The sequence below is a fragment of the Equus quagga genome, unplaced genomic scaffold (genome assembly GCF_021613505.1).
Source record: "Equus quagga isolate Etosha38 unplaced genomic scaffold, UCLA_HA_Equagga_1.0 73442_RagTag, whole genome shotgun sequence".
NCBI lineage: Eukaryota > Metazoa > Chordata > Mammalia > Perissodactyla > Equidae > Equus > Equus quagga.
The window spans coordinates 1,379,087-1,405,367 of NW_025802777.1; the positions used below are offsets into that span (position 1 = coordinate 1,379,087).

Below are 26,281 nucleotides of genomic sequence, written 5' to 3' on the forward strand. Positions count from 1 at the left end.
CATGATCAGGGGACAGCCAAGGACAGAAGCTGGGCAGACGTGCTCCCCGAGAAGCAGGGCAGGTGAGCAGGCCCCCACTCCCCCGCAGGACCTCCTCAGAGACTCAGGAGAGAACTGGGTTCCCCAGTCCCGTCGGGATGCAGGCTCAACCGTCTCACCTGCCCCCTGAAGGAGAGTGAAACCAGAGAAGGCTGGACACTGGAGACGTTCCAGCCACACGCACATCAAACAGGCTATGCCATGAATGGACAAGATCCTCCCCTTTAGCAAAACTACAAACAGTCTGAAGTTCTAATTAGAAGTTTAAAATTCATTCAACAGATTTTACATTTGGAAGAAATAGAAAATACAAATAAAACATTTTACTCACTAAATTGTCCGTTTCTGGATCTTCACAAAAAAAGGGTTTTCCTTCCTTCTCTTGCTTCCTTACAAAATTCTCAATATCCACATCGAAACTGGCAGAAGTCGTGCCCTCTGAGCCTTGTGTAGATTGTTCACATTTTTCAAACAACAAAGCTAACAAGGGAAACAGTGGATGCCTGGGGGAAAAAAGAAAAAATTTTTTAAAGTATGTTCTACCTTTTCACAACAATGTTTTAGTAGGTATATATGTGTTATTTTGTGTAAAAGCTTTGAGATATAATTCACATACAATTCATCCATTTGAAGTTTACAATTCAACGGTCTTTAGTATATTCACAGAGTGGTGCAACCATCACTACAGCCAGTTCTAGAACATTTTCATCATCCCCAGAGCAGCCCTGTAGCCATCAGCCATCACTCTCCACTTCCCCCCAAACTCCAGCCCCAGGCCACCATCATCTCCTTTCCGTCTCTATTCATGGGCGATTCTGGACGTTGCAGATAAATGGAGTCACGCAATGTGTGACCTTCTGCGTCTGGCTTCTTTCACTGAGCATAACGTTTTCAAGGCTCATCCACGTAGCAACATGTGTCAGTGCTTCACTCCCAGTTATGGACACATAGTATTCCCTCATAGGGATGCGCCAGTTTCACAGTTTTAAAATTTACAATTAGATCTACACTCCATTATGAGTAAATTTTTGTATAAGATTTGAGATCAGATCAAGGATCTTTTTCTGCATATGGATGTCCAATTGTTCCAACACCAGTTGTTGGAAAGTCAAACTTTTCTCCACTCAATTGCTTCTTCACCTTTGACAAAGAGCAAATGACTCACATTTGCGTACATCTATTTCTGGATTTTCTGGGACACTGGTCTATGTATTCATCCCTTCACCAATATCACAAGATCTTAATTACTATAACATGACAGTAGATCCTAAATCAGGTAGACTGACTCTTTCAACTTTTTTTAAAAATTATTTTATCAAGGGGGGCTGGGCTCCGGGGGCCGAGTGGTTAAGTTTGCGCGCTCCGCTGCAGGTGGCCCAGTGTTTTGTTGGTTCGAATCCTGGAAGCGGACATGGCACTACTCATCAGACCACGCTGAGGCAGCGTCCCACATGCCACAACTAGAAGGATCCACAATGAAGAATATACAACTATGTAGTGGGGGGCTTTGGGGAGAAAAAGGAAAAAATAAAAAAAATCTTTAAAAAAAAAATTATTTTATCGAGGTCGTATAGGTTTATAACATGGTGTAATTTCAGGTGTACATTATTATATATCAGTTTCCATATAGACTGAATCGTGTTTGGTACCAATACTCTAGTTTTTATCCATCACCATACATATGTGCCCCTTTTACCCTTTCAGCTCCCCAACTCCTTTCCTCATTGGTAATCACCAACCTATTCTCCTTGTCTATGTGTGTGTTTATCTTCCACATGAGTGAAATCATACTGTTTTTCTATCTCTGTCTGAGATATTTTGCTTAGCATAATATCCTCAGGGTCCATCCATGTTGTCGAGAACGGCACGATTTTGTCTCTTTTGTGGCTGGGTAGTAGTCCATGGTGTATAGACACCACCTCTTCATTTCCATTCATCCGTTGATGGGCACTTGGCTTGCTTCCAAGTCTCAGCTATTGTTCATTCCTCCAACTTTATTCTTTTCCAAAATTGTTTTACCTGGTCTAGTTCTTTTTGACTTCCATATAGAATTTAGAATTATTTTCTCTATATGTACAAAAGTACGTGCTAACACTTTAATCGGAATGGTGTTAAATCTACAGATCCATCTCAGGAGAACCCACATCCTTACTGTGTTGAGTCTCCTACTCCATGAACATGGTATGTCCCACCATTTATTTATGTTTTCCCTTTTTTGCATCAGCATTTTATAGTTTTCAGCATAAAGGATCTGTACGAGTTTGGTTAGATTTATATCTAAATGTTTTGGGAGCTGTTGTGAATGGTATTGTCTTTTTAATTTGTTTCCAACTGTACATGACTGGTGTGGAGAAAGGATTGGTTTCTATGTGTGGCCCTCGCATCCTGTGACCTGAGTAAACCCACTCACTTAGTTCTGGAAGTCCTCTGGCAGACTCTCTGGGATTGTCTATGTAGACACTCGTGTTGTTTATGCCTAGAGCCACTGTCACTTCTTCCTTTCCAACCTGGCATGTCTTCTCTTTCTTTTCCTTGCCTAACTGCACTGGATAGGGTTTTCACCACAGGGCTGGACAAGAGGCAGAGTGGACATCCCTGCCTTATTCCCCATCTTAGGGGAAAACATTCAGTCTCTCACCACTAAGCATGAAGTGAGCTGTAGGGTTTTGTATTGGCCCTTCATCAGGTTAAGAAAGTTCCCCTCTATTATCACTTTGCTGACAGGTTTTTTTTTTTTTTTGAGGAAGAGTAGCCCTGAGTTAACTACTGCCAGTCCTCCTCTTTTTGCTGAGGAAGACTGGCCCTGAGCTAACATCTGTGCCCATCTTCCTCTACTTTATGTGTGGGACGCCTACCACAGCATGACCTGCCAAGTGGTGCCATGTCCGCACCTGGGATCCCTACCGGCAAACCCTGGGCCGCTGAAAAGCAGAAGGTGTGCCCTTAACTGCTGAACCACCAGGCTGGCCCCTGACAGTTTTTAATGATAATTGGCTGATGACTTTTGTCACATGCTTTTCTGCCTCACTTGTTACGATCACATTGCAAATCACACTGATTGACCTTCGAATACTGAAACAGTCTTGCATTCTTGAGATAAACTCCACTTGGTCACCAGAGATTATTCTATATTATTCCAATATTACTCTGCTATTATATATTTCTGGATTCAATTTGTTAATATTTCACTGATGATATTCATGTCTGAATTCATGAGGAACATTTGTCTGTACTTGTCTTTTTTCATGTTGTCTTTGGTGTCAGAGTGATGCTCATTCACAGAATGAGTTGGAAGCGTTCCCTCTTCTATTTTCTGGAAGAGATTGTATAGATTGGCTGCTTTGGAATTCTTTATATTTTTGGTAGAATTCTCCACTAACATCATCTGGGCCTGAAGATTTCTTTTTGCAAGGTTGATTAAATGTAGATTTATTCTCTCAAACCCTTTTTATTAAGATATTAGGAGTAGCATCTTAATATGAGAAACCTTCGGCCCAGCTGTCGTCCCATCCTGCCTTACTGCTCTGCCTGGCTGATGGCTCTGGGCTTCCACTTGGGTTTTCCACTCTCCTTCCTCCTCCTACGACCCACACACTTCACATCCCTCCTACCTATAAATGGCCTGCTTGTCTGCGTCCATCGGCGTCTGGGCCCCCACGGCGGGAGGGCTCACTCCTTCCACATCAGGTTCAGAGCAGTTGGGGTCTTGCTCCGTTTTTAATTCTGTTACTACTTGCATCTGCAAAATCAGGAGGAGAATTCTTGTTACTAAACACAAAATAAACTGCTATCTAGTACTGTACTCTCAAACAGAAAAGCACCGGGATGGAAAATTGCCAGACAATTACACACCTGGCAATAACGCCAAAGGACACCACCTAGAGAACTCGTCTGACTCTGACAGGCATTTAAAATGGGCAAACCATTTAAAAACGGAGAGAACCAGTATTTGTGAAATGCTTCTGATTTTCAACAGCACAGCAGCCGTGCCCCACTGAAGGGAACGGGTGTGTGCAGTTTAGCTCGGGATCCCCACCCGCTGTGCGTCCAGACCGAAGCACATCACAACGAGAGGAGGAGAAACAAGTGGCCCAAGCTCTTCTTCTCTCGTCACAAAAACAACTCAAACCCGACATGCTAACATTTGCGACAGGCCCACATTCTCCCCTATCTAACTTTAAACCTCAGGAATACACACACTATAAAAATTTTAAGAAAAGTCACTGTATTCAGAAAGGAAAGACCAGATGTGTTTAAAGAAATAATATGAAACACAAGAGGAACCCTTAAGGATATTATCATTTAAATTACTTTACACTTGCTGTTTAAATGTGTTGCTTGTAACTTAGTTAAAAAGTATTTAAATCCTTAACATAAAGAATTCAGTTTACAGACACCCACAATCGCTGCAGTGGACTTGCAAGTGTCCATGAGCAGACGACCACCCCTCAGCTTCCTCAGGACCAGAGGGGCGGGATGCACCTGCCCCCCGCTGCTGCCACACCTCTGGCCCTGGAGGAAGCAGCCCCTGGAGCAGCAGGGGGTGAGCTCTCGACGGCCTCGACCCTGACGTCCAGGGCTGTGGGCTGAGGGGCGGCCTTGCAGCTCCAGGCTCTGGGCCTCATCTCGTCCCTCCTGCCGTCTAGAGTGAGCAAGGACCCTTCCATTCTGCTGCCTTCAGACGGAACGGTGCACTGGGGAGACTGTTTTTCTCTCTCTCATGAAAATACAAAACACTAAAACAGCTAACTAAAGACCAATCCAACAGAAGCTTTCTGGCAGGAAATCAGGCAGTATTATAAAACACCCTAAGAAGATTTATTTAAGGGTTTTTTTTAATGATTGTATTAAAAAGAGAAACCTAAATGTTCAACCTCAGAGGAATGGCTGAGTAAATCTGCATATTTACACTGTTGAATATTCAATGCTTATTTAAAATAATAGTTGCAAAGAGTTGTCCACTTCATGGGGAAGTGCCCAGGTACTAAAGGCGAGGTGCTGTCCCTCGCTGCGCCCAGCATGGCACTGGACACTCGGCAGCCTCGGGGTGCAGACTGGCCAGAGGAAGACGGAAACGGGTAGGCAGAGAAGACCATCCCGTGAGAGAACGTGTCAGAAGGTGACCAGTGCTACAGAAGAACAGAGCTCCGAGGAAGGGGCTGGAGGCAGGAGAAAATGGGAGGGAGCGGGCTGCAATGGGACCAGGGCAGGCAGGGGTGGGGGGTGGGGGACGGATGATGGAAGCAAAGACCAGCAGGTCAGGAGGGAGTTGGCCAAGCTGCTGCCTGAGGGCAGAGGAGAGAAGGAGAAAGAAGGTGCCAGGTCACAAGGCAGTGAGGCCCAGGAGCAGGGCGGCAGAGGTGAGTGACCTGAGGGGCTGCAGGGTGGCCTGAGGGTCCCAGGGCCAGGCAAGGCAGGGCCTCAGGATCGGCCTCAGCAGGGAGAGAGGAGGGGACATCAGAGATTTGCATTTTAGACACAAAATCACTTGGAAATATCAAAGGACACCCAGGCGACAGAGCTGGCTAAAACGGAATTCCCCACCTCAATTCTTTTAAGAAGCGAAAAACACTTAAAAACTTTTAAAAAGTCAAGAAAAACAAACAAAATATGTGCGACACGAACCAAACCAGGAACAGTCCCAAACTGGCCACCGAGGATAGACACAAGAGTTGGGAGAGGAGGGGCGCAGCCCCAGGCCCTGACTGCCCACGTGGAACCTCACCGCTGTGGGGCTGTGACCACACATGGTGAGCACACCGGGCTTGATCTGTTGATCCGGCTCACCAACGTCCTCAGGCGGGAGAGGACAGAGCTGCTGGGCATTCTGCTACCACCTCCGGACCCTGTGGTCAGCAGAGCAAAGGCAGGGGGGACTGTCTTCAGTGGAATGGAGCTCCAGGGCTCCAGAGTAAGAGGGGGAATGAGCCAAGCCCCTATGCCCCCAAGAGAGGCTGCGTGTGCCTCCGCTGAGCTGCTCCCACCTCCCTCTGCTCCCCAAGTCCTTCAGGTCACAGAAGACAAAACTCCTGTACAGGCTTTAACTGTCCCTTTGAGGGAAAGCAAGTCTCCTGGACGGTGGGAAGGCAGTCAGGAAGGCACCCAGGCAGCCAAGAAAGCTGTGTGGGCACAGCCGTCTGAGCACGAGCAGGTCAGAGATACAGACAGCTCTGCACTGTGCCACCTCTATTCTCGGGGCGGGCCCTGCGCTCTCACCTGGGGAAACAAAACCACGATTCCCGCTCAGACCAGCAACTGGCGGACACGGGAACCTGTGACCGTCAACAACACCCAGTTTTTCCTGAAAAGCAACAATACTGACTGACACTGACATTAAAAAGGTAAATTCCCAAGAAACTGTGGTTCGGAGGAGCCAGAATGACCAGCAGTCTTGGTGTCACTCAGGGAATGATCTGAACAATTCTACAGCTCATCTTTCTGAGCACCGACATTTAGTAAACGCACGACACACTTAAATTGAACCCGCGAGCTCACGGAAACCGAATTACAAGTCTACGAAGCACTGTGCGTGTTTGAGAACCAGGTCGACGGACTGTACTTAGAAGGCAGAAGAAGCTCAAGCTCTCACCTGTTGCCCATCTTGATAGCTGTCTATGCTCAGTGTCTGTGTAGCCATCATGGTTAGGAGTTTTACTATAACATCAAATCATCTTGAGTCAAAAGCAAATGGTTTCTGGGAAAACAAAGCAGAAAAGCATCAGTTAATATTTGCACAGCATTTTGTGTCTCCCTTATTCCACAGCACCCATACAATTTTTTAAAATCCATATTTTTACATGAAGAGGAAACACCATCCTTAGCACTGGGTCATCAGGCAAACGCTCCTCAGCATCACCCCATTTACTCAGCGACCACGCATCTGTATGGGCCCCAGGCCCCGACCTGTTATCACATTCCTCAGCCATTAGGATTTGTTCAGTCACTCACCCAACAAATATCTGGTAAATGTCCCCACATGCGGGACACGGCTTTGGGCCCTGGGGCGCAGCTGTGAACAACAGGTGACAAGGCCAGGAGGAGCAGGACCCTGGCAGCACGTGCGCCTGGAGACTTGGCAGGGGCCGCCCAGGGTGAGACAGAGGGTGAGTGAGTGGCTCCCAGGCTGTGTGACGGGCAGGCCTCTCTGAGCAGGTGCCTAACACTGAGAGCTCAGCCCCTGCTGAGGTCAGGGAGCCAGGTCTCAGACAGGACAGACAGAGGTGTGCCCAGGGAGGCTGAGCCGGGCACTATTCTCACATCTGCATGTCACACGGCAACAGAAACAAGGGCTCGGGGACCCGTCACACGCACACAGGTCAATGGTGTCAGGAGGTGATGAGCAGAGGGATGTAGGATATCTGGGGGAGGGCCGGTGCTGGCGCCTGGGGGAGACACCAGGCAGGGAAGGAGTGAGCTGCCTGTGACACCTGGAGGCAGGGAGACCAGCAGGGCCAGCCTGTCTGAGGGACAGGTAGTGGGCAGAGCAGAGTGGTCAAGGCAGAGGGGAAGGTAAGGGAGCAGGCGACACGGGGCCAGGTCAGCCAGACTCGGAGGCTGTAGTGAACACTGTGGGCGCTCCTGGGGAGACCAGACACCAGGGGAGGTCTGAGCAGAAGGGTGCCATGGGTTACAGCTCAGGAGGGTCCCTCTGACTGTGTGAAGGACAGACTGCGTGACTTGGGGACACAAAGAGGACGGGGGTGCCACCATGGTTGGGCAGGCAGCTGTATGGACAAGAGGAGCAGATGGCCTGGGGTGAGGTGGAGTGGGGTCTGGGAGGGGTCCAGGGTTCCCACCTGAGCAGCTGGCAGAGCAGAGCCACATGTCCCGAAATGGAGCAGACGGTGAGGAGCAGCTTCTCTGCTGGAGGAGAAAGCAAGAGTGGGGACACGTTAGGAGTGAGGTGCTGGTCAGAAGACATTCTGAGCAAATGAGTCTGGGCCAGAAATACAAGCCTGGTCATCCTCAGGGTGGGGTGAGTATGTGCAGAGGGTCGAATGGTGTCCTCCAAGCCCCGCCCAGTCTTAGCCCCCATCCCAGCACGTGGGACCTTAGTGAGCAACAGGCTCCTTACAGACGTTGACTATGTCCGGGATCTTGAGGGGAGATCCTGCTGGATGGAAGTGAGGCCCCGTGTCCCATGACTGGTGTACTGACAGGAGGGGAGAGGAAGCTCTGAGACACACTGAGGGGACGGCTGTGTGACTCCAAGGCAGGAGCTGGAGTGATGCTACTCCAAGCCAAGCACACAAGGAGCCCCCAGGAGCTAGAGGAGCAGGGAGGACCCTCCCCTCGGCCTTCAGAGGGAGTGAGGCCCAGCCGACACTTTGACTGGGGGCTTCTGGCCGCCACAACCGCTGGAGAACACATTTCTGTTGTTTACCTCCACCCAGCATGTGGGACTCATGGCAGCCAGCACACTAAGGCAGGAGGTACAGCCACAGGGCTGGGTGAGACCGCCTGGGAAGAGAGAGGAGGGGAGCCATGCCATGTGAGAAGGCGGGAACATCAGAGGACCTGGCACAGAAGGAGGCAGCAGCCAGTGCAAGAATGGAACCAAGTGATGCCACCGACATGGTGGGGGAGGTGGACCGAGGAGGGGGTGTCAGCCACATCTCTGCAGCTGAGTGTGGCCGCAGGGACCCGCAGCGGTGTCTGAGCGGTGGGGACAGGAAATCCTGCACAGAGTGGGGAGAGAGAGGGGCCCGGGACTCAGCCATCCCCCTGCTGGGACGTGAACTCAGGAGGAGTCAGCACCCAAGCTGCCCCCTCTGACCCCTGGCCCCAGTCTTGAGACAGAGGCGCCATTTGCAAACCTGTCACTCAACCTCTCCTACGGGTCTTTGCCTTGACCCAAACCTGGCCCTCCTCGAGTGTCCTGAGCCCCTGCGCCCCAGGGCACTGACTCCAAGCCAGCACCAGGGAGCACACCTTGATCACAGCTGGTGCCCCACGATCCCCAAGTCTTACCCTCCTCCCCTCCATTCTCCACCCTTCGAAATCACACATCTAGTCAAAACCGCCCCTGCAGATCAAGCCTGGGGTGGCCCTGCCCGACCCTGCCCTCCAGCAGAGCACCCTTGTCCAGCCCACCCCACTCCACTCTACTCCACGTTGTGTCAGTAAAGGGATGGCTATCTTCCGTTCCACAGGCAGGCCGCATTCTCCCCCAGCCTGGCAGCTCTGCCCAGCACTCTGGCCTTCTCCGTGATGGCCAGTCCATGAACACATGTCATCACCCTCACCCTCTCTCCAGAGTCTTCCCAGCGGCTCAGCCCCACCTGGAGTGTACACCTTCCCCACACCCCCACCTACACCCTGCACTCAGCCCCACGGGATCTCAAAGGCACATTTCCACTGCACGCTCCTTAAAGGCCCAGGGCCCTGTTCTGCTGTGTCCCCAGCAACCAGCAGTCTCTGATGCACAGCAGGCACCACATAGAGACGTGTGTTTACAGACAAATGGCCGGCAGAAAATGTGGGATCCTGAGTTGGGTCCTAGACCCCAAAATGTTATTTCCTTTTTGCTATAAAGCTTTTTAGTGAGACGCGGTGGCAAAATTTAAACAAAGTCAGAGTAGACAAGAGTATTGTAAAATGTGACTTTCCGGAGTTCAATCATTGTGCTATGGTTAATTAATTCAGTATCTTTGTTTTGAAATGCATTCTGAAGAATTTAGCCACAGAGGGGCATCATGTCTCCAAGCTACTCTCTCAAATGTGTTGGGGGGGGGGTGTGTGTATGTATTTACGTGTACACAGACACAGATACACACACACACACGGCAGGGTGAGGAGTTGAAAGAGAGAGATGGAGAGAGTGTGCATGATAAAGAAAGTCTGGCAGAATGTTAACATTTGGGACAAGTTTATGGGAAGTCTCTGTACAATTTTTACAACTTCTCTCTAAGTCTGAAATTCAACGCAAAAAGTTTTTTAAAGTTTAAAACTTTCAGAATTATAAAAAAGGTGAGAGAACTATTTTGGGTTAAAAGAGACTAAATAAACAAAAAACAAATGCAGTACATGGTCCTGGTTTAAAACACAAAATCTGTAAGAGACAACAGGGCACTCTGGGGAGCTGTGACTATGAAGCAACTATGGGCTGACATTGCAGACTGTGTTATAGGCAGTAACGATGCTGCACATTTACGGGAAGCATCTTGTTTTAAGGAACACAGGCTGCAATGTTTAGGGGTGTGGTCACAATATCCACAACTTACTTTAAATGGTCAAGAGCACACACAACTAACCAAACCGTGGCCAGGGTACAACAACTGTTGTAGGGGGTCACCTTTTACTCTTCCAACATTTTTGTGTTTCAAAATGCCCATAATAAACATTGGAGAAAAGTCAGAATTTAATTTAAAAATGTATAGCTTTGGGAAGTAAAAGGATGCCAGCATCATGGTGGAATGAACTTGCCCAGGATTCTCCCCTCCAACATACAATGAAAAGGGACATTCTTACTCCAACAGAGGACACAAAAAACACAACACAAAAAACGTCAGAGAGACACGCAGTCATATGACAGAGGGTGGAGAGGCTGGAGCCCCCTTCAGGGGAGCTGGAATGGGGTAAGAGAGAACTTCACTCCCTTCCCTACAGACTGTGATCCGCAACCAAGGGGACGTTTGTCCATGGGAACATCAAGGACCCCTAAGGGCCCATGCAACCTAGAGGGAAGACCTCTACCAGGGCGAGAGCTTTCATGGGGAGTGACTTCATCAAGCCAACACCCCAGGAGACCAGACAGTGAGATCAGAGCAAGAAAGCCTGGAGTGCACGCAGGAGAAAGTGCCCCTCTGCCCACCTGCCCTGCACCCACACCACTGTCTGGGATCTCGGCTGAAAGCACAGGGCTCAGAAATGCAGCTCTGGACCCCAACACAGTGGCGACAGGCAGTACTGCAACCAAATAATATCAGGATGCGTAAAAACAGAGCCACCCCCTCTGGCAATATCAAACTTTATATCAAATCTCCACACCAGAGAGAAAACGACAAGTACCCAGAATTCAGTACTGAGGACACAGAAATATGTAATCTAAATGACAATGAATTAAAAATAGCTATCATCAAAAAACTCAACAAGGTGAAAGAGAATGTAGAGAAACAATTCAACAAGCTCAGGTGCTACTTCACAAAAGAGATTGAAACTATAAAGAAGAATCAATCACAAATATTACAGATGAAAGATACAATGGAAGAGATAAAACAAAATACAGATTCCGTGAATGCTTGAGTAGACATCACAAAGGAGCATGTCAGCATAATCGAAGATAGACACATTGAAATGCTCCAGACAGAGGAAGAGAAAGAACTAAGACTAAATAGAAATGAAGAAAAGTCTCCAAGAAATATCCAACTCAATGAGAAAATGGAACATAAGAATTACAGGTATTCCATAAGAAGAGAATGAGAATGGAGCAGAAAGTGCGTTCAAAGAAATAAAAGCAGAGACCTTCCCAAACCTAGGCAAAGAGACAGAAATCTGTGTGGAAGGGGCTTCCAGATCTCCTGGATTTGTCAATGTAAAAAGACCTACTGCGAGGCATATAGTAGTAAAACTGGTAAAAATTCATGACAAAGAACAAATACTAAGGGCTGCAAGGCAGAAGAAAATAACCTACAGAGGAACCACTATCAGGCTTTCAGCAGATTTCTCTGCAGAAACCTTACAAGATAGGAGAGAATGGAATGACATATTCAAGTCTTTGAAAGACAAAAATTTTCAGCCAAGAATACTCTATCCAGCAAAAAATCCTTTAGATATGATAGAGACATAAAAACTTTCTCAGAAAACAAAAGCTAAGGGATTTCATAGCCACAAGACCACTCCCTACAAGAAATCCTCAAGAAGGCTCTCATACCTAAAAAAAAAAAAAAAAAAGGGAGAAAAGGGTTACAAACCATGGAGTAAGGAGATAAATATGTAGACAGAATCAGAACAGGATAGCAAATACTCAAGTACAGCATTAAAGATAAAGGGACAGGGGCCGGCCCAGTGGCACAGTGGTTAAGTGCACATGTTCCACTTTGGTGGCCCAGGATTCACTGGTTCAGATCCTGGGTGCAGACATGGCACCACTTGGCAAGCCATGCTGTGGCAGGCATCCCACATATAAAGTGGAGGAAGATGGGCACAGATGTTAGCTCCGGGCCAGTCTTCCTCAGCAAAAAGAGGAGGACTGGCAGCAGATGTTAGCTCAGGGCTAATCTTCCTCAAAAAGAAAAAAAGATAAACAGATGGAAAATACAAAAAACAATGATAATCTTGTCATTTTAACCACAGACTCACAACACAAGATGGAATAAGATGTGAGAAAAACAACTTAGGAGGGGAGGAGCAAAGAGACTGAATCAGTTTAGACTAAGGAAGTTAAGAGGCCCTCAGAAAATGAACTACCTTATACGCGAGATTCTGAATACAAATCTCATGGTAACCACTAAACAAAAAAGCAGAACAGAGACACAAATATAAAATAAGGAGAAAACAAAGCAACACATCATAAAAAACTACATAATTCAATGGGTAGATCAAAACACACAGGACGAGAAACAAAGGAAATGCAGGAGAATCGGACAACGAGTGATAAAATCACAGTATTAAGCCTGCAAATATCGATAATCACCCTAAATGTAAATGGATTGAATTCTCCAATAAAAAGACACAGAGTGGTGAGATGGATTAAAGAACAAGACCCAATAATATGCTGCCTCCAGGAAACACATCTCAGCTCCAATGACAAACACAGGCTCAGAGTGAAAGGATGGAAGACAATACTCCAAGCCAATGGCAAACAAAACAAAGCAGGTGTTGCAATACTTATATCAGACACAGTAGACTTCAAGATAAGACAGGTAAAGAGACAAGAAGGGCTGTATATAATGATCAAAGGGACTCTCCACCAAGAAGAAATAACACTTATAAATATCTATGCACCCAACACAGCAAGAGCACCAAAGTTCATAAAGCAACTATTAACAAACCTAAAAGAAGATATCAAACATAACACAATAATTGTAGGGGACCTGAACACCCCACTCACATCAATAGATAGATCATCCAGACAGAAAATCAACATGGAAATGGTGGAATTAAATGAAAAGCTAAACCAGTTGGACTTAATAGACATATATTGAACACTCCATCCAAAAACAGCAGAATACACATTCCTCTCAAGTGCGCACAGAACATTCTCAAGGATATACCATATGTTAGGAAACAAGGCAAGCCTCAACAAATTTAAGAAAATTAAAACAATAACAAGCATCTTTTCCAATCACAATGCCATAAAGCTAGAAAGTAATTACAAGAAAAAAGCTGAGAAACGGACAAAGATGTGGAGACTAAACAACATGCCACTGAACAAGGATCAGTGAAACAAAGAGCTGGTTCTTTGAGAAGATAAATAAAATTGACAAACTCCTAGCCAGACTTACAAAGAAAAAAAAGAGAGAAAGCTCAGATAAACAAAATTAGAAATGAAAGAGGAGAAATAACAACAGACATCAAAGAAATACAAGGGATTATAAGAGAATACTATGAAAAACTATATGCCAATAAAATGGATAATCTAGAGGAAATGGATAAATTCTTAGACTCTTACAACCACCCAAAGCTGAATCAAGAAGAAACAGATAATGTGAATAAACCAATCACAAGGAGAGAGACTGAAACAGTAATCAAAAGCATCCCAAAGAATAAAAGCCCAGGCCCAGATGGCTTCCCTGGGGAATTCTACCAAACTTTCAGAGAGGATTTAATACCTATCCTTCTCAAGATATTCCAAAAAATTGGGGAAGATGGAACACTTCCTAACACATTCTATGAGGCCAACATCACTCTGATACCAAAGACTGACAAGGACAACACAAAAAAGGAAAACTACAGGCCAATATCACTGATGAACATAAATGCAAAAATCCTCAACAAAATTTTGGCAACCCAAATTCAGCAATACATCAAAAGGATCATATATCATGATCAAATGGGATTCATACCAGGGACACAGGGATGGTTCAACATCTGCAAATCAATCAACATGATACACCACATCAACAAATTGAGGAATAAAAACCACATGATCATCTCAATAGATGCAGAGAAAGCATCTGACAGATCCAACAGCCATTTATGAGAAAAATTCTTAACAAAACGGGGATAGAAGGAAATTACCTCAACATAATAAAGGCCATATAGGACAAACCCACAGCCAACATCATACTCAATGGTAAAAAACTGAAAGCCATCCCTCTGAGAACAGGAACAAGACAAGGGTGCCCACTCTCACCACTGTTATTCAACATAGTACTGGAGGTTTTGGCCAGAGCAATTAGGCAAGAGAAAGGAATAAAAGGAATCCAAATAGGGAGTGAAGAAGTGAAACTCTTGCTGTTTGCAGATGGTATGATCTTATACATAGAAAACCCCAAAGAATCCATGGGAAAACTATTAGAAATAATTAACAACTACAGTAAAGTTGCAGGGTACAAAATCAACTTACAAAAATCAGTTGCTTCTCTATACTCTACTAACAAACTTACAGAAAGAGAACTCAAGAATACAATTCCATTTACGATCACAACTAAAAGAATACAGTACCTAGGAATAAATTTAACCAAGGAGGTGAAGGACTTATACAATGAAAACTATAAGACATTAGTGAAAGAAATTGATAATGACATAAAGAGATGGAAAGAGATTCCATGCACATGAACTGGAAGAATAAACACAGTTAAAATGGCCGTACTACCCAAAGCAATCTACAGATTGAATGCAATCCCAATCAGAATCCCAATGACACTCTTCACAGAAATAGAGCAAAGAATCCTAAAATTCATATGGGGCAACCAAAGACCCTGAATTGCTAAAGCAATCCTGAGAAAGAGGAACAAAGCTGGAGGCATCACAACCCCTGACTTCAAAATGTACTACAAAGCCAGAGTGACCAAAACGGCATGGTACTGGTACAAAAACAGGCACACAGATCAATGGAACAGAACTGAAAGCCCAGAAATAAAACCGCACATCTATGGACAGCTAATCTTCGACAAAGGAGCTGAGAACATACAATGGAGAAAAGACAGTCTCTTCAATAAAGGGTGTTGGGAAAACTGGACAGCCACATGCAAAAGAATGAAACTAGGCCATTATCTCAGGCCATACACAAAAATAAACTCAAAATGGATCAAAGACTTGAAGATAAGTCCTGAAACCATAAAACTCCTAGAAGACAATAAAGGTGTAATACTCTTTGACATCGAACTTAAAAGGATCTTTTCGAATACCATGTCTTCTCAGTCAAGGGAAACAAAAGAAAAAATAAACAAGTGGGACCTCATCAGACTAAAGAGTTTCTGCAAGGCAAAAGAAACTAGAATCGAAACAAAGAGACAACCCATCAATTGGGAGAAAATATTTGCAAATCATATATCTGACAAGCAGTTAATCTCCATAATATATAAGGAACTCACACAACTGAACTACAAAAAAAACAAACAGTCTGATCAAAAAATGAGCAGAGGATATGAACAGACATTTTTCCAAAGAAGATACACAGATGGCCAATAAACACATGAAAAGATGTTCAACATCACTAATTCTCAGGGAAATGCAAATCAAAACTACATTAAGATACTACCTTACGCCTGTCAAAATGGCTGTAATCACTAAGACTAAAAATAACAAATGTTGGAGAGGGTGTGGGGAAAAGGGAACCCTCATACACTGCTGGTGGGAATGCAACTAGGGAAAACAGTATGGAGATTCCTCAAAAAACTAAAAATAGGACTATCATATGACCCAGCTATCCCACTACTGGGTATCTACCCAAATAACTTGAAATCAACAAACCAAAGTAACATATGCACCCCTATGTTCACTGCAGCACTATTCACAATAGCCAAGATGTGGAAGGAACCCAAGTGCCCATCGACCAATGACTGGATAAAGAAGATGTGGTATATGTATATACAATGGAATACTACTCAGCCACAAAAAAAGACAAAATCATCCCATTTGCAACAACATGGATGGACTTGCAGGGAATTATGCTAAGCGAAAAAGCCAGACTGAGAAAGACAAACACTAGGTGATTTCACTCATATGTGGAATATGAACAAACACGTGGACAAAGAAAACAGTTCAGTGGTTACCAGGGGAAGGGGGGTGGGGGTGGGCACAGGGGGTGAAGGGGAGCACTTATGTGTGACAGTCAAGAAATAATGTACAACTGAAATATCATTGATGTAAACTATTATGAATTCAATTAAAAAAAAAGAAACAAAAATTTCAGACCACACAGAAAAATCATACCAAAAAGGAAAAAAAGCATAAGTTGTTTATGAAATCCTCCCAAAGGCTAGTGTTCAAATAACACACAAAATTTAAAAACCTTATTACTTGGCCACGAATTTTTTGGATACCTTTTACAACAAAACAAAACCACAGGAAAGAACTTAAAATCCACTTTCCTATATATTTCTTGTATTTATATTAAAAATCTAACCACCCACCCGACAAGAAACATTCTCTTTTGTAAAGCAAGTCCTTTCTTAAAAACATCAGTCTGTCTGATCTGGAGTCATTTTTGGCAATTTATCTGGAAGACAAGCTAAAGTCAAACTAAAAAGTTTATATGATCAGATGACCAAAACGATATTGAGATTTCCAGCAAAATTATCCATTTTGTGCTTAATAGGAAACAAAATATATTCACAATATGAAAGGATACTAGTTTAAAAGAAATGTTTTATCTAAACATATGGCTAAGGAGAACAGATCAGTGGGTACCAGAGGCTAAGGGGGTGGGGGGAAGGATGGAAGGGGTAAAGGGGCACATATGTAGGTGACAGATAAAACCCAGACTACTGGTGGTGAGTGCGATATAGTCCATACAGAAACTGACATATAATAATGTGCACCTGAAACTACACGATGTTATAAGCCAATATGACCTCAATAAAAGAAAGAAAACCATATGGCTTTGCAGTGCTTCTCTCTCCCAAAACTGGTTAATACTTCAATATCTGATACAACTTGGTCCAACTGTTCTAAAGGAAAAATTTGAAATTTGTGTCAAAAACGTTGAAAATATGTGATCTCTCTGCAGCGGCACACCATGCAAGAAACTGAAAAAAAGAGGGCAACTTGATATGACTAAGACGTACTGTGGTGTAAAAACAGGGGGCAGAGTGCAAGGGGACCAGCATCCCCACGGGACCCCCAGGAGCCGGAGAGAAGCTGCCAGCAGATGGCGCCGTCTGCCCGGAGGCTCACAGGGAGGCAGAGACAGGCAGGGGCACCAGCACCCTGGAGGGGCTATCTGCAAACTGGTTACTCATAATCCGAGAGTCCAGATTCCACCCTCCAGCGAAACGATCCAGTATGTTTGGGTCATAACACCGACCGGTACCCGCGAGCAAGCAGGCAAATAGCTCCCAGCAGCATTCACAGGGCTCATCCCAGCATGACTCCTGGGGCTCAGGAGGTGTTCCCTGCCCGTCAAGGCCTCTGTCCATCTGCTCAGGTGCAGGCCCAAGATAATCTGAGTGCCTAAGGGAAACTGAGCAGTAACTGAAAGCATCCGACCCAAGAATGAATGGTCAGCAGGCCCCCCTTGGTTTATCAAAAACTGTTTTATTAGGCACTGTGTAAAAACCAAAGGCTAACGAGATTTAGAAACAATCAGTCCCTATTTTTCCCCTATTACACAGAAAAATGTTTCTATTATGTTCAAACTCAAACAACAGTGTCTTAACTTCTTAGCATCACGTGGGGCTCTAAACCCCAAGTCGAAGAAGTGCTAACCCAATGGACTTAGAATCCTAGGGTATTTAAGGGTTAGGCACAGCTTTTGTCCATTTTATTTCTACAAGTTTCATGCAGTAAAAAAAGGACACATCATTTACTGAAGTTATCACCTTGGTACCCTTTCAAGAGTTCCAGCCAGGCTAATACAAATGAAGAAAACACAACTTTCCAACCTTCCTGTACAGAAACGTTAAAACTCACTAGTGGCCAGCCCCAGTGGCCTAGTGGTTAAGTTCAGCACGCTCCACTTTGGCAGCCCTGGTTCGGTTCCCAGGTGCAGACCAACACCGCTCTGTCAGAGGCCATGCTGTGCTGGCAGCCCACATGCTAAAAAGTAGAGGAAGATGGGCATGGATGTTAGCTCAGGGAGAATCTTCCTCAGCAAAAACAAAACAAAAACTCACTAGTAATTAAAGAAATACAAATTTTTAAATAATATATTCTTTTTCATCTAGCAATAATCAAACTTAAGACAACAGTACTACACTTTGCTAGCAAAGATGAAGTAAAACCTGGAACTCTGAAGGAATCCTAGAATTCATAAACCATGTAACTGGTTTGGAAAGCAATTTGACCTTATGTACAGTGAGCATAAAAAAAAATTATGTTAAAAATCAACCTAAGAATATAGCATTAGTGTTGTGACCTTAAAGTCAGACAAAATAAAAAATATGGGCCAAATCTAATAGGCTGGCATTTTAATATTTTGAAGCATCCTAGTCCAGACTGACTGAAGAATAAGGAAGTTTTCCAGAAAAGAGCCAGCTATAAACTGCCCAGTTGGATCCAGGTGGTGAATCCTTCCTGCTCAGACCAGGTGGATGAAGCTGGGGAGGTCCCCGCTGGCTGGGAAGTCCATAGAAACTGGGAAGGAAGGCACAGCGTGTGGTGGGAGGGCAGAGGAAGGCCCCACGGCAGTGGCCCTCCGCTCCTCTCAGCCCAGCCACAACTCTCCAGCCAATGTGGCCCGAGGGGAACCCCTACGTGTCGAGACGACTTAATTATTGCTTTAGTGGCATCTCTAAGCCCCGGGAAAGATGCAAATTTTAATATTTTTGTATTTAGCTTCAGAATAACCTGTGTTTGACATTTAAGGTGTTTGTGGTATTTAAGAAAACTTGGCCTTCATCGCAATTTAAAATGTATAATTGAGTTACTGATTTCAGATTTGATTGTTTTAGTGAAAACGTGTAAGAGATTTTGATGAAGACTGTAAACATTTCTTCATTTAGTCGTTGATTGATTGCCAGGCACTATTGTAGGTACCTGGATTACAGCAGTAAACAAAACCGAGATCCTGATCCCATGGAGCTCGCTTCCTGAGACAGGTTTGGAAAATCTGAGAACTTGAGACTCACTGTACAGTGGTGCCCCCTTACCCGTGGCTTTGCGTTCTGTGGTTTCAGTTACACATGGTCAACTGCAGTCTGAAAACAGTAAATGGAAAATTCCAGAAATAAACAATTCCTAAGTTTTAAACTGCATGCCTTCTGAGCAGCGTGATGAAATCTCACGCCTTCTCGCCCTGTCCCGTGAATCATCCCTTTGTCTAGCGGACCCACACCACACATGCTACCTGCTACTTGCCCGTTAGTCACTGAGTAGCTGTCTAGGTTATCAGGTCAACTGTCATGGTATCACAGCGCTTGTGTTCAAGTCACCCTTATTTTACTTAACAACGGCCCCAAAGCGCAAGAGCAGTCATGCTGGAAATTCGGATATGCCAAAGAGAAGTTGTAAACTGCTTCCTTTAAGAGAAAAGGTGAAATTCTGAACTTAATAAGGAAAGAAAAAAATCATATGCTGAGGTTGCTAAGGTCTGTGGTAGCTTTTATTACAGTATATTGTTATAATTGTTCTATTTTATTATTAGCTATTGTTGTTAATCTCTTACTGTGCCTGATTTATAAAGTAAACTTTATCATAGGTATGTACATGTAGGAAAAAACACAGTACACATAGAGTTCTGTACTATCCACGGTTTCAGGCATACACTGGGGGTCTTGGAACATATTCCCCATGGAGAAGGGGAGACTGCTGTATGTATAATTTTAAATTATTAGATCTCCTTGAGAAGGTTTTTCTTGTTTGGTCAAATATTTAAGGTGCTTAAAAAGAAAATTAAATCTACCAAACGTAAAACTGTGGCTCAAAATGTGTAAGAGAATTTAGATTGTATACAGGACTGATCATCAAAAATGGTATATTCAGTCTGATCGTCTTGAGTTGATCAAAGGCTGTCTTAAAGATGAAGGTTAAAATTTACTAAATTTAAAGAGAATAATAAAATTTGTAAATTCCACAGAAAACTGTAGAGGAAAAAAACAGGCCTGTAATGTTGTAGCTTTAATGAATGTTGATTTAAAAACAATCTCAAGTAGGGGCCAGCCCAGTGGCACAGTGTGAAGTAGTGGTCGGGTTTGTGTGCTGCACTTCAGTGGCCCAGGGTTCACGGGTTCAGATCCTGGGCGCAGACCTACACACTGCTCATCAGCCATGCTGTGGTGGCGTCCCACATACAAAACAGAGGAAGATTGACACAGATGTCAGCTCAGGGCCAATCTTCTTCATCAAAAAAATAATAATCTCAATCTCTTCTGTGCTCAAAAGCCTCACTTCAAAGGGCATTAAAAATTCATGGCAAGAAAAGCTAGACGCAAACAATGTTTTTTATCCACATTAATAAAAAATGGAAACAGACCTACATGTCATCCATAGGGGGACGTGTAATCAATGACAGTCACCCAGCATCAACCATTAATGTGATGGGAAAACCCAGGAGCAGCTCACATGGCCTGCCGAGTGGACAGGCAGGGCGCACAATCCACCGGGCATCTGGCTGCACCATTTGTCCAGTCCACAAACATTTACTGCAGGTCTTCTCTGTGCCAGGCTGCTCTAAATGCTAGAGCTGATGCAGAAAAGGAGACAAGGTCCCTGCGTGGAGGAACAACTTTATAACAATGCTGAAAAAGTATTTACGGATGAATTTTTGGAGAAGGGACAACTCTACAGGCCCCAGGCACCCTATCCAAGAGCCTGGGCTCCTCTCCTACATCCTTTATTAAGAGCGATTGTCTTCTCTACAAAGGTCTCCGTATTCACGGTTAGATTAACTGATAAACATTTTCTGGTTTTTCTTGCTGCTGTCAAAAGCATCTCATTGTCATTACACTTGCTGATGGACTGCTGGATGTGTCCCCAGTGTGTGCAGACTACCCTTGTACCCACCAACTTTGCTGGGCCCCCCTTAGGTCTAACGGTTTATGGAGAGTCTACAGGTTTTTCTTGGTATATGTCATTGTCTATAAATCATGCAGATACAACCCCAATCAAGATTCATGTTGTTTTTGATAAACTCAAAAAAGCTGTTCTAAACTGTACATGGAAGAGGGGCCAGCCTGGTGGCACAGTGGTTAGGTTCACATGCTCCACTTCGGTGGCCCAGGGTTCACAGGTTTGGGTCCCGGGTGTGGACCTACATACTGCTCAACAAGCCATGCTGTGGTGGCATCCCACAGACGAAAAAAAGAAACAGAGGAGGATTGGCACAGAGGTTAGCTGAGCAACAATCTTCCTCAAGCAAAAAAAGGAAGATTGGGAACAGATGTTAGCTCAGGGCCAATCTTCCTCACCAAAAAAGAAAGAAAGAAAGAAAGAAAGAAAAAACTACATGGAAGAATAAAGGTCCATGAACAGCTAAAGTACCCTTAGAAGATTTAAGAAATACCAAATTTTAAAATATCCTACAAGGCCACAGTAACAACAAAAAGTGGGTAACAGCACAAGAACAGATCAACAGGCCAATGGAACAGAAGAAATAAGACATTAGACTTGGCAGGGCTTGAAGAAAAAGTGCCAAAAGTGCACAAAGCTGTGGAATTTTGCTGCGTGTACAAAAGGTCTCTGAACTCAACAGACTCCTGTACAGACTGAGAGTGCTGGGGAACCCGGGGCTCTGGCGCCGCTCTCCAAGCATGCTGCACAAGTGTCTGGTCGTGTGCCCCTGTCTAACCCGGGCACACTGACACGGGCGAGCTGGGCTGGGAAAGCAGCAGCACTCGCAGGGGTAAAGCCCTGGGGATTTGGAAGGATACTGTCGCACGGCTCTGTGTCACAGTCCTCTTTACACAGCCCACGCTAATGCAGAGATGCACCGAGGATTTGTTCTAAGGGTTCAGTCTTCATTTCGTACAGTCACCATCCCAACGGGGCTTAGTGAGGGAAGGTAGGCAAGGAAAAATGAGGCAGACATACCTTCTGAGTGTCTACTACGTACGCTGAGGCCTACAGGAGGCACTTTACAACACATCCCTATTCTCTGACACTCCTTCCATTGAGACGTGGGATCTTTGTCCCCTTCCCTTAAATCTGGACTGACCTACGGACTTACCAGGAACCAAGAAAACGCATCAGAAGTGACGGGGTGAGACTCCAGGGCTGGGTCATAAAGGTGAGACAGCTTCTGCCTTGCTCTCTGGGGCACTCACTGCTGGGGCCCTGAGTCCCCATGTAAGAAGCCTGACTACACCAGGAAGCCCCCTCCATGCTGTGAGGAGGCCCAGGTCACATGGGGAGTCACACGGAGGTGCTCTGGTCAACAGCCCCAGCTCATGTCCCAGCTTCAGCCAGCATCAACCGCTGGATTTGAGAAAATGCCTCCAGAAGCCTCCGGCCCTCAGTCATCAAGCTGCCCTCGCCTCCAGGTCTGCCTGGCTGAGGACCCAATGTCATGGAGCAGAGATGGAGAGACGGGCCATTTCCACCACACCCCTTCCAAATTCCTGGCCCACAGGTCAGTGAGCATAATGAAATGGATGTTTCATACCACCAACGGTGTATCTGGGTTCACAATAGTGGTAACCAGAACACTCCAGCAGATGCTGTGTAACACTGTCCTCAGACTACGATGAGGAAAGAGATACGAGGAGGTTAAACACCTTCATGAGGTCAGTCTCTCTGGATGCGAAGCCCTGCCATTTCTTCCACACATTATCTCTAAGAATACAATAACTATGTTTCTAAGATAACTGTAGAACACACAGGGAAATCAGCACAGTATTTGACAATGTGTACAACTTTGGTGCCTACAAATGTTAATTTCACCAGTTCAATCTACGAATTATGGTGTCATTCAAAATGGGAAACATTATTTAAGAGAATCGATGAAGAAGGCAATCCACCTGGTAAACGAGAATGACTTGCAATCACGGCAAGGATGCAACATTCAAAGCCACAGCCACATGTAACTCTGCTCTGCAAACATCAGAGTCTAAAGAAAATGACGGCCTGATACTTACTGGTAGAAGTGGCATCTGCTGATAACAGCCAAGGTTTGGAAGTTGGGCATCTCCAAAATACTGTAACACAGATTACTGAAGAGGAAAGGGACTCCTCCTTCATGCCCGTTCAACGCGTGTGAGGAACGCACGGCGTAGTAAACGCATACTGACAGTGTAGGAAGGAGACTTGATGCTACCCCTGAGCAGACGAGGGTTAAAACGGTGGGCAACAAACACCCCAGTTGCAACTGCAAAGATTCCTTTCTGGAATTCCACCTTGGAGAAGAGTCAGCCAGCTTTGATTCAATGGCTACGTTTAGAGAAACAATCATCTCGCTGAAGAGGGGGTGAAGTGCCCCCATCTCGTCTCCATCCCAGACCTTTCTCCCTGGCCACTCTTCCCAACGCCCATCCCACCCTAAATCCATTCTCCACCCTGCAGCCCCAATGATGGGTTTTCTCAAGGCTTGCTTCTTCCCTCTGGTTATCAATTTCCAGAAGAAAGTGCTGGTTTCCTAGCATTCTCCAATAGTGACCAGGAGGCTGTTTTTAGTACATTATGATCTCAGGGGTGTGGACATTTTTTAAATAAATAGTTATATATATACGTATATATATACATATATATATATATATTTTTTTTGATGTTCCAAACTACCCCATCTTTGGCTGATGCAAGCCCCTTCAGTTACCTCCTAGAGCCTTTAACAAACCCTAGTAATTCTTGATAGCTTTCTTGCTTTTGGGTAAAATAAGATACTCCAGGCTCATCTTGCTCATTTTCTGCCCTTCATCCAAGGGGCTCTCCGTAGAGCGGGAAATGATACGTAGATCCCACATGTGTACCCACTGCTACTAGTTGGTCTCTGTTTCTAGGCCTTTTCAATGGACAGAGATAGGAAATAGTTTCTCATTAAAAACGTTTAACAAGTTAACACTGATATCTCCAATTCAAATTTGGGATTAGAGGGTACTTACTTAACTGCTTTGATTTCGTATTTGTATAGCTTTTCTCTTACCCTGAAAATCTAGTTTCAAAATAACAATACAAATACTATTACTAACAATATCAATATAGTCACGTGTTGCTTAACGATAGGGCTATGTTCTGAGAAATGCATTTGTTAGGCAATTTTGTCATTGTGTGAACATCACAGAGTGTACTTATACAAACCTAGATGGTATAGCCTACTATACACCTAGGCTATACGGTAGTAACCTTATGGGACCATGATTGTACACGCAGTCTGTGGTTGACTAAAACATTGTTAATGCAGCACATGACTGTACTAGAAACCATTTATTTTTGGTTTTTGTTTTTTGTGTTTTTTATGGTGAGGAAGACTGGCCCTGAGCTAACATCTGTTGCCAATCCTCTTCTTTTTTCTTGAGGAAGATTGCCACTAAGCTAACATCTGAGTCAATCTTCCTCTACTTTGTTTGTGGGATACTGCCACAGCGTGGCTTGATGAGCAGCGTGTAGGTCCATGCCCAGGATCTGAACCCATGAACCCAGGGCAGCTGAAGCAGAGCCTGTGAAGTCAACCACTCCTCCACCGGGCCAGCCCTTAAGATTTCTTTGCAGCTCCTTTGTCTTTAGGATTTATCCCATGAGGACATACAATCCAATTTGTTTTGAAGTCACTTGAGTATAATTCTTCTCTATGTAGTCAAGCCATCAACTCAATTCCTAATTAGGTTCTTTTGATTCATTTTCCTTTTTAATTTTTAGATCCTATTTTCCCCCATTTTGATTTAATTTTATTTTAAAACTACATAAAACATTCACATGGCTCCAGGAATCAAAGCTATAGATGATATGTTCAGAAACCCAACTTGGATCCCACTCCCTCCCTCCCCAATAGGAACCTCATTTTAACCAGTCTAGGGTTTAACCTTCCTTTTTTTATCACAAGCAAATATTCTTTCACCTTTCTTGGATAAAACTCCATACTCTACTCACAGTTCCAGCCTCACGTTTTTCACTTCCTGTATCCTAAAGATGCTTCCCAGCAGGTTAGCATCACCTTCACTCCTGTTTAAAGCTGCAGAGTCCTCCACGGCATAGACTCATCAGAGTTTATTAACCAGTCCCCTACTGTGGACGTGGGCATGTCTCCAAGTCTTTAAAGGGGTCTTCTGGAAACCTACATCTGATCATGACAAACTGTTTAAAACCCCTCAGGGGATTCCAGCCGCCTACAAGATACAGATCATAAATCTCAACACAGTCAATGACTGTCCAGCATCACTGGGCTCTCATCTGTCCTCCTCCTACCCTCCCCCCACATCACCCCTGCTCTCTGCACTGCAGTCACACCGGGCCCTTCCAAGTTCTCCGCAGCTCCATGCTCTCCCTCCCACTAAGCCTCGGAACACACAGTCCCCACCCCTATCTGGAATGGTCTTCTCTCCTCGTCCCCTTGCTCACTCCCATTCACATCCACCACCCCATCTTAGGAGAGCTGTCCTGACCTCTGCCCCACATCTCAGAGCAAAACACGCCTTCTTTACATTCGTTACTATGGCTGGGATTTTACACTATTAGGATGGGTCTTTGATTAGCCTGTCATCTCTACTACTTCCTGGCAGGCAGGAACCCTATCTGTTCCTGGTCACCATTATGTCCTCAGCCACTATCACAAGGTTTGGTATACAGCAGGCACTCATTAATTTTTTGTTTAGTGAATGGTTCCTACAATTTATACAACACAGTAACAAGCTGTCCCGTGAAAGTCTGGTCTAACTCACTTATCCACACCTGTGCCTTTTTAAAGGGAGAACTCTGACCACCTTCTCAATCCACCTAAAGTCGCTGCTCCGTGCAGCTTTTCTACCGCCAAGTCAGTCTGCGTCATTTATCTCTTCACACCATCTGCAGCTCTTCAAATGCATCACCACCAAATTCTACACGGCGTGTTCTTACTCTAGAATCTTCATATCTGTAGTTAGGTCCCTTTTGTAAATATTGTGTTCTCATTTCTTCTTAATCAGCTTTACAAAATTTGCCTCTATTTTCTTTGTTAATTTTATTTTCCTAGTTTCTTGCTTTGAAAGCCAAATTCATTTATTTTTCTCGTTCTCTAATGCATGAATTTAAAGCTATACACTTTCTCCTGTGAACTGTTTTTGCTCCATTCTGT

General features: G+C 44.7%; 1 protein-coding gene across 5 annotated transcripts in view; it reads right to left on the reverse strand.

Annotated features, from left to right (window-relative positions):
* The window catches only part of PKNOX1 (PBX/knotted 1 homeobox 1), a 57,713-nt gene that overhangs the window by 21,435 nt on the left and 9,997 nt on the right, over nt 1-26,281 (reverse strand). For 3 of the 5 annotated variants that reach the window (XM_046651644.1, XM_046651639.1, XM_046651640.1), the window contains exons 2-5: nt 7,836-7,902; nt 6,629-6,733; nt 3,651-3,778; nt 371-542 (exon numbers count right to left, since the gene is read on the reverse strand). In XM_046651644.1, coding sequence (XP_046507600.1) covers nt 371-542; nt 3,651-3,778; nt 6,629-6,679 — 351 coding nt within the window. In that variant the 5' untranslated portion in view covers nt 6,680-6,733; nt 7,836-7,902. The remainder of the gene's footprint in view (nt 1-370; nt 543-3,650; nt 3,779-6,628; nt 6,734-7,835; nt 7,903-26,281) is intronic. The other 2 variants (XM_046651643.1, XM_046651641.1) reach the window with 1 other exon arrangement.